Here is a 19,543-nt window from a genome sequence, read left to right as displayed (position 1 = left end):
CTGCTAGCATCCAAGAAAATTGCCCATAGTTATCCTCTGCAAACATAATTTTGACATTCTACCTTCCCTCGCTTCTTTCCAGTCGATGGATGATCGCCGGCAAGGCGGACCCGGAGATGCCGAAACGGATGTACATCCATCCGGATTCGCCATCGACGGGTGAACAGTGGATGCAGAAAGTGGTGTCGTTTCACAAGCTGAAACTGACCAACAACATTAGTGATAAGCATGGATTTGTAAGTAGCGCCCGCATTTTACCTTCCCTTTTATCTTATTTGAGATCGATTCAGAAAAAAAAACCTCGAGCTCCAGATTAAATATTTGCACCCTGTCAGCGATTAGCTGACGAGCTTCTGTGGAATGCCAATAAATTTCTCATGCATTGCTCCCTCGGCTGTGATCGATCAACTCAACACACATAGCGTAAACACCATTAAATTGCCCGCACCCATGAGCAGGCAGTGGCGTGCAGATCAACCGATTAAGTGAGCAATTGACTTGGTCGTCGATGAGCATTAACAGATAGAAAAAAAAAGCAACAGCAGATTAAATACAGCCAATAATAATATTTGTCATCATTAAATAATAGGCAAAGAGCCTGCTTCGATCGGTGCGACATATTAACGTCGTCGTCACCGCCGCAACAGAGTAGGCTGCCTCCGGGGGTTGCGGCTGCGGCGAGTAATGTCGGTAGCTCGCGTTGAAAGCAGGCCAGCAGCCAGTCAGTGGAGAGATAGCTCCGTTATGAGCCGACAGAGTCTTTACTATAAGCACAGGCGGCCTCCTTTGATCCTCGCGAGCGCGCGTTCAGGCCGCCTTCGATGAAAGCTTTCAGCGCGCACCAATGTTGACACCGATGACACTTTGAAAGTGCTCACACAATGTTAATCCACCGAGAAACCGGCAGCGATATGGCGCGCGATGGAGATTGGTCGTTTTGTACTGTTCTCTATAGTCTGAGCCGATAATCTAAGCAAGGGAATAGGCATCGGGAGCTTCTGGTATATTCGGGTCTGTTTTCTTTCTGAGGCTCCCCCGGTCAGTGAAGTAGCCAGAACTGTTTCTATCAATTGACTTCGTATGAAATGTGTGACAAATGATATTACATAATTAGAGCATGAGATATTAATATAATTCCCTGTTTTCGAAGTATGAATAGGCGTGGCCAGGAGTAGACATTCATGCTTTTTATATAGAGTGGGTCAAAGTAAACTCCCTTGTTTTAACCATTCAGGAGGCCAGCCTGTTCGAGCTCGAAACTGCACTGCGCTCGCGCTGTATACGACGAGCGAGGTTTTTTTTGGTAGTGTTGCACTTTTTACAACGAAGCGCGTCCTGGATAGTCCTTTCCAGAAGTTTTTCAAATGTATCCAATAAACAAATACGGCATATACGATACTGGATATTCTCCAAGAGTTCTACCATCATAAGGAAGTGATTTCAGGAGGTTTTCCCAGAAATTCCTTCAGGATTTTTTTCCAGGAATTACATCAGAAATTTCTCCAGAAATTGCTCCAGGAATTTCTCCAGAAATTCCTACAAGAGTTTTTCCAGAACTCCAGGAGTTTCTCCAGAAATTCCTCCAAGAATTTCTCCAGTAATTCCTCCAGGAATTTCGTCAGGAATTCCTCCAAGAAATTCTCCAGAAATTCCTCTAGAAATTTCTCCAGAAACTTCTCCAGAAATTCTTCCAGAAATTCCTTCATGAATTCCTCCAGGAATTTCTCCAGAAATTTCTTCAGAAATCGCTCCAAAAATTCCTTCAAAATTTCCACCAGAAATTCCTCCAGAAATTCTTCCAGGAGTTTCTCCAGAAATCCCTCCAGGAATTATTCCAAAAATTCCAGGAATTCCTCCAGCAATTTCTTCAGAAATTTCCCCAAAAATTCCTACAGAAATTTCTCCAAAACTACCTCCAGGAGTTTCCTCCGAGAATTTCTCCAAAAATTCAGCAGGAATTTCTCCAGAAATTGCTGCAGAAATTTCTCCAAAAATTCCTCCAGAAATTTCTCCAGAAATTCCTCCTGGAATTTCTTTAGAAATTCCTTTTTGAATTTCTCCAGGAATTCCTCCAGGAATTTCTTCAGAAATTTCTCCAAAAATTCCTCCAAGAATTTCTTTAGAAAATCATAAGGAATTTCTCCAGAAATTTCTCCAAAAATTCCACCAGTAATTCCCCCTAAATTCCGCCAGGAATTTCTCCAGAAGTTCCTCAAAGGAATTCTCCAGAAATTCATCCAGAAAGTTCTCCAGAAATCCCTCCAGGAATTTCTCCAGGAATTCCTCTTGGAATTTCTCCAGAAATTCCTCCAGAAATTTCTCCAGAAATTCTTCCAGAAATAACAGCTGAAATTCCTCCGGGGATATCTCCAACAATTTCTCCAGAAATTCCTTCACAAATTCCGCCATTGCATCAGGAATCCAGAAATTCCTCCAGGAGTGTATCAAGAAATTCCTCCAGGAATTTATTCAGAAATTTCTCCATAAATTCCTCTAGAAATTACTCCAAAAATTCCTTCAGGAATTTCTTCAGAAATTCTCCAGGAATTTCTCCAGAAATTTATCCAGAAATGACTCCAAAAATTCCTCCAAGAATTTCTTCAGAAATTTCTCCAGTAATTCTTCCAGGAATGCCTTTAGAAATATCTCCAAAAGTTCCTCCAGGAAATTCTCCAGGAATTTCTCCTGGAATTTCTCCTGGAATTTCTCCAGAAATTCACCAGGAATTTCTCCAGAAATTGCTCCAGAAATTTCTCCAGTAATTCCTCCAGGAATTTCTCCAGAAATTCCTTCAGGAAGTTCTCCGAAAAGTCTTCCAGGAATTACTCCAGAAATTCTCAAGAAATTTCTCCAGAAAATTCCCTCTGAAAATTCTCCAGAAATAACTCCAGAAATTCCTCCAAGATTTTCTCCAGAAATTCCACCAGAAATTGCACAAGAAATTTCACCAGGAATTTCTCCAGAAATTCCTTCAAAAATTTCTCCAAAAAATCTTCCATGAATTTCTCCAGAAATTCTCCAGGCATTTCTCCAGAAACTCCTCTACAAACTTCTTCAGGAATTCCTCTAAGAATTTCTCCAGGAATTCCACAAGGAATTTCTTCAGAAATTCCACCAAGAGTTTCTCCAGAAATTCCATCAAAAATTTCTCCAGAAATTCTAGAGGCATTTCTTCAGAAACTCCTCTAGAAATTTCTCCAGGAATTTCTCTAGAAATTTCTCCAGGAATTTCTCTAAGAATTTCTCCAGGAATTTCAATAGGAATTTCTCCAGAAATTCCACCAGTTATTTCTCCAGAAATTCCTCCAAGAATTTCTCCAGAAATGCCTCCAAGAATTTCTCCAGAAATTCCTCCACAAACTTCTCCAGAAATTCCTCCAGGAATTTCTCCAGTAAGTTCTCCAGGAGTTACTCCAGAAATTCCTGGAGGATTTTTTTTCAGAAATTCTTCCAGGAAATTCACCAGAAATTCTTCCATGAATGTTTTCAGAAATTGCCGCAGGAATTTCTCCAGAAACTCTTCCAGGAATTCCTCTAGGAATTTCTCCAAATATTCTTCAAGGAATTTCTCCAGAAATTTTTCTAGCAATTTATCTAGAAATTCCTCGAGGAATTTCTCCAGAAATTCCTTCAGAAGTTTCTCCGGAAATTCCTCCAGGAATACTCCAGAAACTCATCCAGGAATTACTCTAGAAATTCCTCCAGGAGTTTCTTCAGAAATTCTCCTAGGATTTTCTCAAGAAATTTCTCAAGGATTTTTTTTGAAAAATCCTCTAGGAATTTCTCCAGAAATTCCTCTAGGAAATTCTCCGGAAGTTCCTCTAGGAATTCCTCCAGAAATTTTTCCAGGAATTTCTCTTGAAATTCCTTCCAAAAATTTTCTAGAAGTTCCTCCAGCAAGTTCTCCAGAAATTCATCCAGGAAATTTTGCTAGGAATTACTCCAGAAACTCCTCCAGGAATTTCTCTAGAAATTTCTTTAGGAATTTTCCCAAATTTTTTTTAAGGAATTTTTCCAGGATTTTCTCAAGGTTCAAAAAATTCCTCTAGGAATTTCTCCATAAATTCCTATAAGAATTTCTCCAGAAATTCCACGAGGAAATTCTCCAGAAAATCCTCTAGGAATTCCTCTAGAAATTTCTCCAGGAATTTCTCCAGCAATTACTTCAAAATTTTTTCAAGAAGTTCCTCCAGAAATTCATTTAGGACTTTTTCCAGAAGTTTATCCAGTCTAAAAATTCATCCAGGAATTTCTTCAGAAATTCCTCTAGGAATTTCTCCAGAAATTTTTCTAAGAATTTCTCCAGAAATTCTTCAGGAATTTCTTTAGAATTTATAAATGAATTTCTCCTGAAACTCTTCAGGATTTTCTTTTGAAATTCTACATGAATTTCTCCAGAAATTCCCAGAATTCAAACAGACTTTTGACAGAAATTCTTCATGAATATCTCAAGAAGTTCCTTAGAAATTTCTCTATAAATTCCCCAGGATTTTCTCTAGAAATGCGTCAGTAAGTCCTTTAGGCATTTCTTCAGAAACTTCTCCAGTGGTTTCTCAAAGCTTAACAATTTCAACCAGATGTTTCTTCAGAAAATCTCCCGGGAGTTGCTACAGGAATGTCTCCACAAACTCTTTTCGCGAATTTTCCCTAAAAGTACCAGACATTTCCGGGAATTCGCCGGAGTTAGCTCAATGAATTCAGGTATTTTGAGAGGAATTCCTCCGATGAGTTGTGGAGAAATTCTTACAAAATTGGTCTCCCTTATCATTTTTCCCGGCTACGTCACTGTGTGAATAAAGTAAAGCTGATTGTCTTTAGATGACATTCGTCGTCCAAGTGCCAATGTATTGCGGGAGCTGTCGAAGCTTCTCCGCGTCGCGCCGCGCCACGCGGCCACGACGCGACGGTGACAAGTGGAACTGATATAAACCGGCGTACAAACAAATCTATTTGGCCTGATGTGGTGACAAAAGCTACCGACTGTCGGGACCCACTTGAATTGCGCTTAATTGTGTTTACAGTAAACATGATCGAGCGTTTGGTTGCGAAGAGGTAGTGCGGGAACAAGAAAAGGTTGGTTGGTGAAGAGGCTGGTGCGGTGATCCATTAGGACGAGATTTCGTCGGATCAACAAAGAAAAATTTGCCGCGAATGTAATTAATACAAGCGTCCAGCGTAATGGGGGCTGATAAGGGAGTGGGATGCTGATAGTATTTGTCCAAATTTGAGCCTGGCATGAAATGTTTATGTTAGCAACGGCTACTGTTTGCAGTTGATGCAGTTGTCTCGGCTATCGCTTCCTGCTAAATACGAATTCCTTTGAAATCCGGTCGCGATTCGGAAGTGGAAGCGGCCACATCCAAGCAATCTGTCAAACATTCATATGATTTATTGGATGACTGCAGCAGTGCGGATGTCTTTTATCAGGCACCCAGCTGACTACGATTGCGACCACTTCTTGCCAGCACACCAGCCTGCTTTGTTTGCTCCAATAGCGACAGTTGCGCAACGAACACTCGGAATTCCAAACAACAAAAAGAACGCTACACTAATTCCATTTATCAATAAATTGAACGAACAAAGCAACAACCCAAAAAAATACTCCGGCTGCCACCGATTGGTGTGGTGAAATCAAGATAATCGCTTGTTCCCAAATTACAACTCCCTTACAACAACCCATTAACTGCTTGTGAACCCGCATCATCCGACGACGACGACGACAGCAGAAGCCCTAACGCTTCACTGACATCGACGACGACGGCGACAACGACGATTGAAAAGGAAACCCCCGGACGAGTGACATTTGTGGCCGTATCGCTTAAACGTTTTTCTAGCCCCGAAAATTTGCCGGATAATGATCTTCCACGGGGGTTTCGAAAGCCGTCGTCGTCATCGTCGGCTTGAATGAATTCCATAGATATACCTTATCTGACTGGTGTGGGGTGGAACGAGGCGGGGGACGCACACACAAAAAGACATTCAGGATCTTCTTTGCTTTTGGTGAGCGCGCCCTCGAGGACCGAGCACACCTTGAGTGCTTTGTGCGGGACTCCTTCAGGCACCGACGACGGCGGCAGCAGCAACAGCAGCAGTAGCCCGAAGAAAAGGATATCTGCTTATCTCCTTGTGCGGGGCTGCCACCGTCTTCGTCCCCTTCCAAGTTCGCCTATCATGAAAACACGAACGTTCAGCGGTTCCTTTCTTATTTCTTTCCTTCGGTTTCTAGCCCACTACACATGACAAGCCCAGAGAGTTACCGAATCGTTCTGACATGAAAAGGATCAGATGAAAAGAGCACAATGAAGAATTTTAGAAAATTAGGAATATTATTTGGACATTGATCCTATTGTTGGGTGGCACTCGACTCTCAAAACTGGAACGCAGAAGTTTTCTTCTCGGGATACTTTCATCCACCTAGCCATCTAGTGGGTAGGTATTGTGATCAACCCTGCGCCGGGCCCGTCAATCGCAGTAGCCCACGTTGCCTGCAGTGGTCGTTGCTCAGGGAAACAACTCAATGAAGCACACAGTAGTAGGCCCACTTGGATGTCCTTTGCGCATTCCTCTTTGATCCTGCTCGGTTCGGATTAAATCTGGCGGTGAATCACACACAGGCCCGCACATCAGATGGTCCTCTTCTTAGATAGATCCGAAAAACCACACAAAGGACCTTCGCAATTGGCCCTTACCTACCTGTGCGTGCACTGCAGGGAAGGGATGCACCCGGTAGATAATCCACTTTCGAGTGCATTCCTTTGCAAATGCGATTTTCTGTTTCTCCTCCATTCGGATGGCAGAAAATTTCATTCATCATCGGGTGAGCTGAACCCACAGTCTCTCTATGGGCGCCTCTTTGCACCGGTTTGCATGCTAAAGAGGTGACAATCTCAAATCAAGTGTGTGATGAATAGTAGATGGATTCGGTCGTACGTGAAAGAGAGCACAACAACAACAGCCGCGGTAAACGCATTAGGCTGTGCAAATATTGAACTTCTTGCGCCCGTGAAAAGATGCAATAAGCGTTGTACACATTCTGGGGTACGTCCAGATGTTACGTGACGTGGAGAATTTTAACATCCTCAGTCAGAAAGTGGAGAGATTCACCTAGCAGGGGAATGATATTGATGGTATAACTTGCACAGATGCAGTTTCCGTGGATGTTCATTGGAAGCGTTCATGAAGCGCTCTTAGTCTTCTGAAGGAACTTATGCCGTACTCCCTGGAGCTTCAGATGATATGTTAACACGTATCTCACTTACCGGCACGTCGTTTTCAATAACTGAGAGAATGATTTTCTTGTAGACAGCAAAGTTATTCCTGAAGGGCAAGCTGGACATATGGTTGATAAAGGGATACAACAATTGAGGTAGAGCGTTGCACTTTGTAACGGTTGTCTCTACCTGTTCCTTGAAAACCAGCTTGCTGTTTATTGTCCAGCTGAGAAGGCCATCCTTGTTGGATCCTTCCAAGCCGATCCATTGAGAAAGATTTTATCATCCTCATGCATAAGAATTGTCGGGGTTTTGATGTGAAGACAAAGGGCGACCTAGGTATTTGCAGCATTAATGCAGATCTTCCAGCTGGAGAGATAGTTTGACGGGTCTTCCTGGTCTATCTGGAGCTTCGATGCCAGCAAACGGATGTGTCTACCACCGTAGATGCTGTAGATAACGAATGAGTCGTCCTCGGAGGCAAAGATGTTGAACAGTAGCGGACTTAGTATGCTGCTCTGTGAGACGCCAGCCGAGACTTCGTACGCATCAGAGTTCCCTCCGTTTATGAAATGTCCTGCTTGTTATAGATAGTTCTTGACGATGTTGGAAGATTGTATTGGATTGGATTGTGTTGTCTTCAGCTCTGCTGTTGATGGTGCGTTATGTTACTAAAAGCTTTTATTAGTCACGACCTCTTGCAACCGTTCCTAGGTCTGGCAACGGCATCCTATAGACCCGAAGTAATCATCCGCCAAGCCCTTCGAAATAACGATCTGGGACATCTTCACGTGATTCACCGCATCCATGCGAGTCGCAGCCGTCACGCCACCTGGAAACGATAAAAGTGGGGTTTGTCGAAAGCTGTGGTTACCGACCGCTGGCCGACGCTATACCACACCGAAAGCTCATTTACCTAGCGACACCGTTCTGTTTGTCCTGTTCGCCAGCGACTCAACGGTGATTTTTGAATATTGTGGCTACCCCCGACCGCCTTCAGACAATATCGCCCGCCGAGCGCTACTGGGTCTCCACCCGTAACATCCGTAACCATTTTGTCGATTACCCCATCCGGTGAAGTCTTTGCCGCTTAGAACGTGGTGGTTGGAATCCCTGGTGTTACCCCTTGCCACTCGCTAAACGTCCCTGCTGGCATCCGAAGTCTGGAGTTTCGGGTGTTCGCAGCCCACTGCCCCGCGGCTTCGCCCTTCACTGCTGACAATTTTCCCCTATTCAAACGCCATGGGATTCGGGAGATGGAAAAGGGCCTTGAGTGCGCGCCAACCCCGGAAGCGACCATTGGCTCAATACCAGCCGTTTAGGGTTTCGGCCAGTCCCCGTTTGGGACCGAGTAGCTACTCCCGGGTCGAATTGTTTCTCGAACCTTTTTCATTTCGACTGATGGAAGAAGTCGATTGTAAATCGCTTTCTCAAACCTTGTGAGAAGGCTGATGGGTAGGTAGCTTTTGGAAGGGATCTTCCCCAGGTTTGTGGATGGCCAACTTCCACCGCGAGGAGAAGAAGCTGAGACTAACATGGTGGCCGATAACACCCGTGCTCTCGGAGTCCACTTCGTAGCATATGTTGCTGCCGACACATTGTTGAAATCGATTCCATCCAACTCGATGGTAGTGGCCGGGGCCCGTTGGTCACACGTTTGCTTCATAAGCAGATGGTCATGGGTTCGATCCCAGCCTCGGCACTTTCGTAAGTTGCTCTTTCTTCCTGAGAGCAGCTGACACTAACCCCCTTCTGAGCCCATGGCTCAAACGGACCCGGATACATGGACATTGGCGAACGGTACCTCATAATGGACCCCCAATCGGAACAACCAACAGCCACACATCAACATCCTCGTGCTCATCATTCTACCATGATAGGGTAGAAAGTGAAAGCAGCGGAACGGAAACCAGTTCGATATAGAAGAATTAGAATAGAATACATTTAAGCACTGTACAAAGTGTAACTACAGCTTCCAATTGGAATCGCTCACGCAGTGTCCTAGTGGACAAAAGAGCTGTAAATGAGGTTAAGTAATTGAAGAATTAAAATAACTCGATGGTAGACGCGTCAGGACAGCTGATGCCGATATACCGCAAAACCAATTTCAGCCACGACCGGAAAGTGGTCTGAGCTGAGCTCCGGACTGATGGCCGACAGGAAGACATTCGAGATAAAAAGACCATCGTTGCATATACTCCTTCCATCTACTCTTTTACTAAGTGCGTCTTCCCTTCCGGAAATTAATCTTCATGATTCAGCGTTCACGAGCCTGTTCAAGATCATTTTCCAACTTTGAGGCGCCTCAATGCCTTTTACAAATGTCCCAAATGGAGGATAACATGCCTCTTGAACCGGCCTTCTGGCTCTTATCTGGTGTCACAGTGCGATTTGCCGAACGTACTCTACTTGGATGACGGAAGTCGTTACATGATGTAGCTGATTTACTTAGGGCTTGCCAGAGGACTCCTCATGTGCTGATTATAATTTATCCTCAACTAGCACCTCAACTTACTCCTCCAACTTCGATGCTGGAACACGGTCAACATACTCTAAGTCCAACTTCTGATCATATATCATAAGTGCAGGAACGATTACTTCGTCGTTTGTGGGGCACATAATTCCTGCAGGTGAAGACTCATCTGGTTACTGAGCTGGATGAACCGCCAAGTCTCTTCCAGTGACATTCTTACATCCTAACTAGAAGAAGGCTTCAGGGGCTTCCCAAAGAACTTCAGTACGGTTTCAGAGGGCATCGATAGAGTTTGATGGAAGTCTATGGGGGTCTACGGGATGTCCATTTAACCATCCTTTCCCATCCCTCAGCTGTCGCAAGGACGTAACCAGGACAGTGCTCGACCATTGGAGGATTGCGTCAGTCTTGTCTAAAAGTCAGTCCAAATCCTTGTGCTATGGTTCGGACGGAAAGGGGGCAACCCTGATAACAGCGGTTTAGGACTGTACCACCTACGAATTTGCACGATTCGCTTAATGCTAATGTATGGTTTCAAAGTTGAGTTTTAACGGTTCTCAAGAGAATTTCAGAAGTCTTCATAGATTTCAACGTTAGTATTATTTAATGGTATGGAAGTTTACGGGGTATCAGAGGGTTTTATGAGGATCGGATGGAATTTGAGAGGTTTCAGTGGGTTTCAGGAGGCTGCAGTACAGCTTTAGAATGTCTATGAAGGGCTCTGAGGTGTTTAAGGTTCCATCGGTTTAAAGAGATTTCAGGGGACTTCAGTAGCATTCAAGGGAAGTCTACGTGGCCTCACAGGGTTTTTAATAGAGGTAATGAAACCCAACATGTGTCTAAGGGGATTTCTGAAGGGTTTCATGACGTTTCAAGCAGTTCGAGAGTGACATACTTACACTATCAGTAGCAAGAGGCCTTAGGGTCTTCCAGAGCTTCAGTAGAGTTTCAGGGGCCATCAGTGGAGTTGCATGGAAGTCTACGGAGGTCTAAGGAATTTTTTAGGCGTTCCAAGACTTTTCAATGCATTTCAAGGCACTTCAGGGGATTTCACGGGGCGTCAGCCAAGTTCAAGGAAAGTCTATAGAAGAGTCAGGGGATCTTTCTGAAATTCAATGCGCTTCAGAGGTCTTCAGGGGTTTCAACTTCAGTAGAGTTATTGTAATTTCTAGGCGTTTCAGTGGATTTCAGGGGACTTCATGGATCTAAAATAGAGTTTATGTAAATCTTCACGAGTTTCAGGGCGTTTTGAAGGGGTTTTATGGCGTTTCAAGCCATTCGAGAGATTTCTGAACATTTCAAGGGGCTTCAGTAGCGTTATAACCTTATGGAGTCAGATTATTTCACCAATGCTGCCGCTGGTCTCGAACATGTTTGTTATGCTCGGTTTCATCGGCCGCTGGAATCTATGATCCCTCCGACCCCAAAACGTTGTTGGAAGCCATGCGGGGATCTTCAAGGCGTTTCAGTGGATTTTGAGGGTATTCAAGAGGTTCCAGGGGTTTGAGGGAGATTCAGTAGAATTTTATGATAGTTAATGGAAGTCTTAGGGGGTTTATTGAGGGGTTTCATGGTCTTTTTTCCACATCCCTGAAATATCCGAATTCTGTCAACGTTAACCTGTCCCAAAAGATCCGATCAGCTGTCGAGCTGAGCAGTGGTGGGTTAGTGCACTACAACGTGTTCTGTGGAGTCGGAAACTGCATGGATCAGTGTTTTTTTGTATCAGTTTGAGGGTTACAAGATGCTGGAATCGACCGTGTTGGCTCCTACACAAATAGATCCGCCGCGAGGAAGGCTAATGAACCACGTTACTAAGCGGTGTCCTGGTCTTTAAGGGCGTGGTAAATTTATCATTTAAGCCACGGCCTTTTAAGCGTTACTAGATGGAGTTGGTTAAGATGGAAGGGTCCCCTAGGCCTAGTTTCATCACTACGTCCGGGTCGTCCGGAAGTGACAGGGTCTACCGACTGGGTTCAGTAGGACCAGTATATTGGCCACGAGGTAGCGTTTCGGTCGGCACAAACTGGAGAACATCGACACTTCCCAGTGATGCCTCTGGATATGCCAACGACCTGCAATGATGTCAGTGGGGTACGCTGGTGTCTCGATGATCTTTACTCACAGCTTGTCTCGAGGCTGTCGTTGACCGTGGTTTATTTCTCGATTCAATTTTGAACTTCCAGGACATCGTGAATCAGCCGTCCCTTCGGTCACATTTGTAATTTTCTCCCGTATACTGTATTACCCCGGCTAAGTTTACCTACTTCCGAAATGTACGCCATGATTGTATATTCGTGTAAAGTTTCACAGATTGGGCTAACCGCCATTTACAAGCTGAATCTATAACGGGTTCTCCAACTTCCGATGAGTAGGGGATCATAGGTGCACGCGGCACAACGGTTTTACTTCGGGTATTGGGCTGACGATTGGGTTCACAGTTTGTGGAACCGATCATCATCCACTCATTGGTAGAATGCCTTGACTTGTAGCCTTGTTGAGCAGAGGAATGGTTCGCTGAGGCACGCTGATCCCTTGTTGATCGGTAGAAAGCTCGTTGGGGTCGATGGATGGAATCCTTTACATCCGTCAGCCGTCCAAGAGCCTTCATAGATGAAGTAACAGTTTTTAGATTTGTACAACATTTTGATGTTTCTGCTCGGAAAACGTAAATAAACTCTTTCAAAAGATTATATGCCGTAGCGGGAGTTGAAATTAGACATCCCAGTGTTATTCTGTATTGTACCTACCGGTTGTACATGAGTTGAGCATTGTTGTTGCAAGTTCTTATTCGCAAGAATCCCGTAAAAAGCATTCGTCAATCATCGTCATTCGTGGACGGCCCCCAATTGCAATCATCTTTCAGCCCGCTATTGACAGATCATATCTCCCCGTCGTCGTCAGATTCCCATTTGTGACACCCTTACTCGCGGCGACCGCGTCAAACAAATATCCATTTAATCCATATATCTCATCCCGGCCCGGGTGGGTTTGAACCGTGCGTGCCTGACTGACTGACTGAAGTAGGTAAATCTGGAAGCAAATCCTGCTTCTGCACTTGCTTGTCCCGGTGGCAGCTCGGCGTTGTCGGTGGCGGCAGTTCCTCAAACACCCATCATCGCATCATCGGTTGTATATTGGTTTATCCAGCTAACTAACTGTCTGAACGGTGTGGAGGCGGTGTTGTGCGGTGTGGCGTCATCAACCGACCGAACCGTGTCATTCTCCTCCCGTCCCGCCGCCGTGGTTGTGGACAAAAGTGTGCCTTTTGGCTGCTACTTGAGATGTTTGCTATTCCTCAACGGCGGTAGTGATGTTGTTCTCTGGTCGGTCGGTCGGACGACCAGGGGGACACTCAGCGCAAAGTTGCCTCCGTCGTTATTTGATCATTCATCAGTCACTTTAGAGAGCTTCCCTTTTCGGGTTTGTGTTTTCTTTTTTTATTTTTCCTCTGGGATGAGTGGAAACAGATTCAAATATTTGCAATAGCGCCTTCAGGCGCGGCAGTCTTTCATGCTCCCGGCCGGGGAACCGAAGTGAGTGTGTAAGGCGTCCCAAAAGTTTGCGCTTTCCTATGGGAAATTTAACATGTTTTTGTTTGTGTCATTGTGAGCGCCGCACCCGCTGGAGATTCCTCTCTGTTGTCTTTCAATTAGGGTCAGCAATGGTAGCCAGTAGAAGCAGGGTACTGAAGTTGGCGAAAGTATTTCTCAAGTTGCGTTTCATGTGTGCTCCCTTTGGCATTGTGATTAGGGACACACTAGAATGTTGTTGACCGTATCAATGAGACCAAGGATACCGAGAAATTCGATCCACTTTGGGCTAATTTTTGTCATGGTCCAGCTACCGCATCATCACCCTAAGACGAGGGCAGTCAGTTTTCTGCAAATTGATTCGCTTCCCTTCCTTAACCACCTAAGTTACTATGGATCAGAAATCAAAATTTTGCGGCAGGTTCCACCACACACGAATTAATGAAAGAAATGCGCTGCTAACTTTGCTGACAGCACCGGGTTTGGCCTGCAACTCTTGGAACATGTTCTGCTCACTGTATTATTTCAAATTTCTTTACCGTTAGGACTCTGCCTTTTCCGTAGAGTGCAGCAAGTTTAGTCGCCGCCAAACAACGTTGTCCAATCTGTCCACTATCGACACGCCATAAAGGTATCCCAAATGTATGCAATGTCTTCGACAAGCCTGTAATCCGGCGTGTTACAAAGGTTACAAAGTACCGGATTCAGGATTGGCTCATGCGATGCTTCCTCGGTATTGTAGAGGATCCCTCTAGGATCCTTACCTTACCTTACCGGTCAAGTTAAGGCCGGGGTGGCCTCTGCTGTACGTAGTAGCCGTCTCCATTCTACTCGGTCCATGGCTGTTTGTCTCCAGTTCCGTACTCTGCGTAGGCTCCGCAGATCGTCCTCCAATTGGTCGACCCACCTAGCTCGCTGCGCTCCACGTCTTCTTGTACCGCTCGGATGACTCTCGAGAACCATTTCAGTCGGGTTGCTATCCGACATCCTGATGACGTGACCCGCCTCCCGATTTTCGCGGTGTGCCCTCTAGGCTACTGTGCACTACTCATCTGGCCTTCCTCTGTTGGTACTGCTCCGCTACGTGCCTGGTTGCTGGTAGATACTCCAGTTTCCATTGGACTCCCGCTTCAAGCCAATATTCATCCCTGCCAATAAAGTAGTCTCCATTGGTCCTGGGGGTTATGCAAGCTGGAGGTCACCTGAGGGTTGGGACAGCCCCTTATGGGGACTGAATTCGAAGCAGGATCAGTGCTTATCAGGTGTGTTCATAGCCACGCTCAGACTTTCTCCGCTTGAGCTACCTGGGTACCAGGAGTTCAGCCACCTTCCGCGGGAAACGCCAATGATGGTAAGTCCCCACTAGTGTGTGGGTACTAGTGTGGATAAGGTTCGCTTAGGAGAGAAGCCTAGTCTCTTACCTACGCTCTGATAGATCTGCGTTAATCGTACTGGCACCTTTCCAGCAAAATTCCGACTCCTAGACCACAGTGACAAGCTTGAGATAATATTCTCACAGGTTATCGCTTCAGATGAACATTACTCAACAAAGCGTAAAATTAATCAAAAGCAACCATCTATTAAATATTTACTATTCGACACATCGCTCTCACTCTTCTCTTATCACCGAACCAGTGAAATCGCCTGGTTCCTTGAATGCGAAATTCAGTTCCCTTCCTGCAAGCCAAACCAAACGACGGCGGATGGAGGTCACGTGCTTCCTTTCATGTGGTGGGTGACATTTTCAGTGGAGGACAACGCTGGCCTGGCCCAGCGCAACTGAACGTCCCAAATCCTATTTTTACCGAATCATTTTCGCATCTCCAGAGAGGCACAAACACTGCTCGATGGAAAATTGTGTTCAAATTACGGCACCATCGAGAAACGGGAACCACTCGGGCGTATAGTTGGCACCCTTGAGAAAACTGCGTGAATCCTTTTTGTTCCCCAGGCAAGGTTCGTTGGACGGCGACGAATCGGGTCGGGTCGAGTCAGTGGTAGCTTTTTAATTCGAAACGGAAATAGGTTGACCCGGTTGCGCTCCCAATGGAGCAAGAGCACTCACATGAAAAGGTTTTCGTTTCGTTCGTTCTCGTACCGGGTGCAATCTCGCACAAAGGTCGGTCGGTGGTGTGAGGGAGAAACTATGCTCTCACACCGGCACTGGGAAGCCAATCTAACCGAGAACACGGACCACTGGATGACATCAAAGCAAGCCAAGTCCATCGTCGTCGTAGTCGTCTTCGTCGTCGTTGTCTCGGTCGCCATGGTTGCGTAGCGTGTGTGTGCCGTATGAAGTATGCGGTTGGCTTGGCCTGAAGGATCTACACAGAAGGCTTGGCCCCTAGGAGATACGGAACATTGCTACCTCATTAGATATTCCAAGCGAGACGCCTCCAATATTGGCTATAATAAACCTAATTTTAGACAAATGGATTATTGCGAGCACGTTTTGCTGTGGAGATTTTTTCGGATAGTTTTTGATCGGTTCTGACAGATAAGCCGCTGTCCGGCATGGTGCGGTATGGATGCGCCTGTTCAATGGGCGATGCAACAATGTATGGTAATTATCGGATCGATTGTCGCTTTCGGTTTTCCTCTTTTCGGATTCTCCTTCCAGCAGGAGCAGAAGAAGCAGCATTACGCAAAGTGCGGAGAAACGAAAAACTGTCGCCGGCTGTTGCTGCTGCTGCTGGCTTTGGGGTTCGAGATCTTAACACTTCGTCGCGCCTGTAAGTGACGTTTGGGCTAATTCGAATTTATGTAGGGATGTCATCGAGCTGGAAGAACAGAGGCCGCCGCCCATGCTCGCCGAAATGCTCGAGAGTTGTTCGGGCGAGCTAATTTTCGATACGCCAAACGCGCCGTGCATGTCGATGTCGGTCGGTCCAGAAAACAGATCTTTGGACACGCTTTCATCGAGCCGCCGCTGGTGGTGACCGGGTGATCGGGATTCAGCAAACCCACACTCCATTCGCCAAACTTCTTCGATTAACATTAATAACGCCGCACATGTGGATCGGCGACGTGACGCGCGGTGTGATGTTATTATTAGTGTGAGCTCTGTTTTATTTGGCCGCGGCTGAGGTCGCCGCAGCGACGATGGTCACATTTAGGTGCCCCCGATGAATGCTAAGTAGGCCGCGGACGGACGGACACGCGGACGAACCCAAAGGCGGCGGCTGTCAGAGCCTGCTACGCTCGAGTGATTTCTTTGTCGTTCCGCGCGCCCTCAGTCAGTCCTGCCGGCTGCTTTGCCGAGATTTTGATTGATCTCTTTCGGGTTGTAAATTATTTCATTACGAGCAGGGTAACCATCACACCATATGATGCGTGATTCGGGTAGAACAGGTTCCGTGACGGCGGTGGGTGTCTGACTTTGAATTGCGAGTGAATGATTGCCGCTAGTTAAACGACTACCGGTAGCCATTTTGTATCCGCATGAAATCGCTATCGCACCTCGGTAGATCTAATTAGGTCTCTCGAGCAGCGCCGTAGGAGGGGCGCCTAATTGTGGTGAGTAGGTGCGAACACAGTGTCCGCGGTGGCAGTTTGACACGAAACAGTTCATTGCCAAGAAGTTTGCTGGCTAATGTGACAGACCAGTCAGATGTTCATCTTGGGGGATCACTATCGATTTCAATATCGACAAAAGAGATTGTAATTGGATTTGTTGACTGTTGCACAACCTTCATGAACTATCTCCAAGGATCTTTTGCTGAGCACCAGAAGTTCTCCACTGACACGCACAGTGGTTTTTAGGTAGCAGAGATAGCATGGGTTTCATGGTTGCAAAGAAGTTTAGGAAGGGCACGTGGCTAGGAGATTCAGGGGAGTCATGCGGAGATACAGAGGGTTTTCAAAGGAGTTCCTGGGGAGGGATGAGGGGCTCAGAAGCGCTACTGATGAAGCTTCAGGGGCGTTTTTAATGAATTTTGGAAGGTCTCTGGCATCCGAGGGGATTTCCAAGAAATAGTTTCAGAGAATTTTCAACGGGTTTCAGAGGTTTCGTTTTCAGAGGTTTGCGGGGCCTCATCTACGTTGCATGGGGTTCAAGGATTTCAGAGGATTTTGAGAGGCATGTCAGGAAGTTTCAGAGGATTTTCAGTGGGTTTCGCAGGTATTACAAGGGAGTTTTCGTATATTTCGTATGCTACAGGGAACTGCAGTGCAGAGGCGTTTCAAGGTATCCATAAGCGTTTCAGGCAGCTTTATGAGAAATTCAAGATGTTTAACACTGAGAACGCTAGTAGATCTGGCGACTTATACACAAGAGAGTTCTTGGAGATTCTCAATCAAACATCGAATTCATCACTTGACACCACCAAGGACACCACATAGCTGCAACAAGAATAAATTTCATTCAAACACATTAGTTACGCATTGGGGTCTCCAGTTAGCCTAGTGGTTAAGGCTATGGATCGCCAATCCGGAGACGGTGGGTTCGATTCCCGTTCCGGTCGGGAAAATTTTCTCGACTCCCTGGGCATAGTGTATCATTGTCCTTGCCTCACAAGATACAAATTCATGCAATGGCAGGCAAAGAAAGCCCTTCAATTAATAACTGTGGAAATGCTCAAAGAACACTAAGTTGAAGCGAGGCAGGCCAAGTCCCAGTGGGGACGTTGAGCCATAAAGAAGAAGAAGAAGAAGAAGAAGTTACGCATGTAGATCCAGTAACGTGTGTTCAAGAAAGTTTTAAATAGAACCATAAATAGATCCCAGCACCACCCTTTCCTTCCTTTATCTCTAACCCTTGAAATCCTTGGTGAATTTCGGACGTTTCAAGGGGCTTTCGGTGTATAGAGTTGAGAAGATTTGGAAGCCCTCATGAAGGGGGCTTCACGGGGGATTCAGGAAGGTTTTAAAGAGACTTAACGGGGGCTTCAGAAATATTGATATGCGTTTCAAAGTTTTCAATATATTAGTGCTCCTCTTACACCACTACTACTCTTATTTCCTTTGAAACCCTTTTAAACTTACGTGAATCTCCCTGCGGTCTCTTCCCTTGTACCCTTCTGCCAAACCACGTAGTCTTTCCTTGGATTTTTCTATATATCCCTTTAAAACCTCCTTTGGCCCCTTTGTCATCCCCTAACTCCTCTTATTTGTTTTTACCGTTTTCATGAATCCTCTGAAGCATCATTAGTATCCCTCACGCTTGAACCTTCTGGAGAAACCGGTGATTTGCCCAGGGATGTCCAAGCGCTATCGTACGGACTCACAAGGAAGCTCAACAGATACCCGAACAGGAAGGTCTGGGTAGTGTGGGGTTAAGGCCGTCTTCTACAACAAAAATAAAAGCCAGGACTACTCACTCCTCGACCCACTTAACAACATTCCTATGGTCGCCAAACCCTTCGTCTCTCGAGAACCATCAAGAAGGCATTACTTCAGAGAGGGGCTAGTGCGCATCGACCTCTGAAGTTTAGCTACGTAGCCTGCAGCAACGAGAGTGAACCTCTTGCCCGCGCCCAACTGTTTTGCAGACTTTAAGAACTGATGCCTACGTGCAACCAGATCTGATCTGCTGAAGGCAAGGATATCACTACCCTTCCGGCCCTATCAGCTGCACCAGAAGGTTGCTAACAGTAGGATCTCCACTTGCCCCGTCCTTACCGGGTCCTTTTTCTATCTGCGGGTTCGGATCCAACCCAGTAGACCGGCACCACGACAGCAACGCCATCAGGACTTCCTCTCCGCGGCCACTTAATCGCTGTAATGGACGATTTCGACCACAGGGCTTGCGCTCCCGCTTACTGGCGTACACCGCAGAGCTATTGGAAATCATCCGAAACAGCTGTGCAGACTCTTTTACAGGCGTAATCAATGTGGCTACCGAAGGTGAGCTTATCGCCGATCATCATGCCCAAGTGTTTGACGGAGCGCTTCGACGTGATAGTGCAATCGCCTACACTGATCACCGCTTGCTACTCCGACTTTCGGTTGTTCACAACCATCACCTCAGTTTTGTGGTGAGCCTGCTCCAGTTTTCTGGACCTCATCCACGCCTCCTCAACCTTAATGGATTTGGCAGTAATCAACTTCAATAAACTTGAGTAATCACCGTGCAATATCTAATAATTGGGTTGCATTGGCTTTTCTCGGTGACAGGTTGTATTAAAACAGCGTTTTATACGTTACGCGTTTCGGCCTACTATTCTTCAGCCTTCCTCAGACGCCTACAATACATTTATTAGATAGTTACAATTTTCGTCAAATTCTTACAAAAAAGGGGGGACACTTACAACATGCTGAATGCGACCTTACAGCTTGGTCTGTCAATATTAACTAATTTTATCTTACTATACTACCAGGGGAACATC

General features: G+C 45.8%; 1 protein-coding gene across 3 annotated transcripts in view; it reads left to right on the top strand.

Annotated features, from left to right (window-relative positions):
• Positions 1-8,456, top strand: part of LOC115267440 (optomotor-blind protein-like) — a 145,692-nt gene extending 137,236 nt beyond the window's left edge. For all 3 annotated transcript variants that reach the window (XM_062859294.1, XM_062859293.1, XM_062859292.1), the window contains exon 4: positions 83-8,456. In XM_062859294.1, the coding sequence (XP_062715278.1) occupies positions 83-317 (235 nt within the window). In that variant the 3' untranslated portion in view covers positions 318-8,456. The remainder of the gene's footprint in view (positions 1-82) is intronic.
• The last annotated feature ends 11,087 nt before the right edge of the window (positions 8,457-19,543 follow it).

The sequence above is a fragment of the Aedes albopictus genome, chromosome 3 (genome assembly GCF_035046485.1).
Source record: "Aedes albopictus strain Foshan chromosome 3, AalbF5, whole genome shotgun sequence".
Lineage (NCBI taxonomy): Eukaryota > Metazoa > Arthropoda > Insecta > Diptera > Culicidae > Aedes > Aedes albopictus.
The sequence above is the reverse complement of the archived record's forward strand: the minus strand, read 5'-3'. Positions and strand labels throughout refer to the sequence as shown.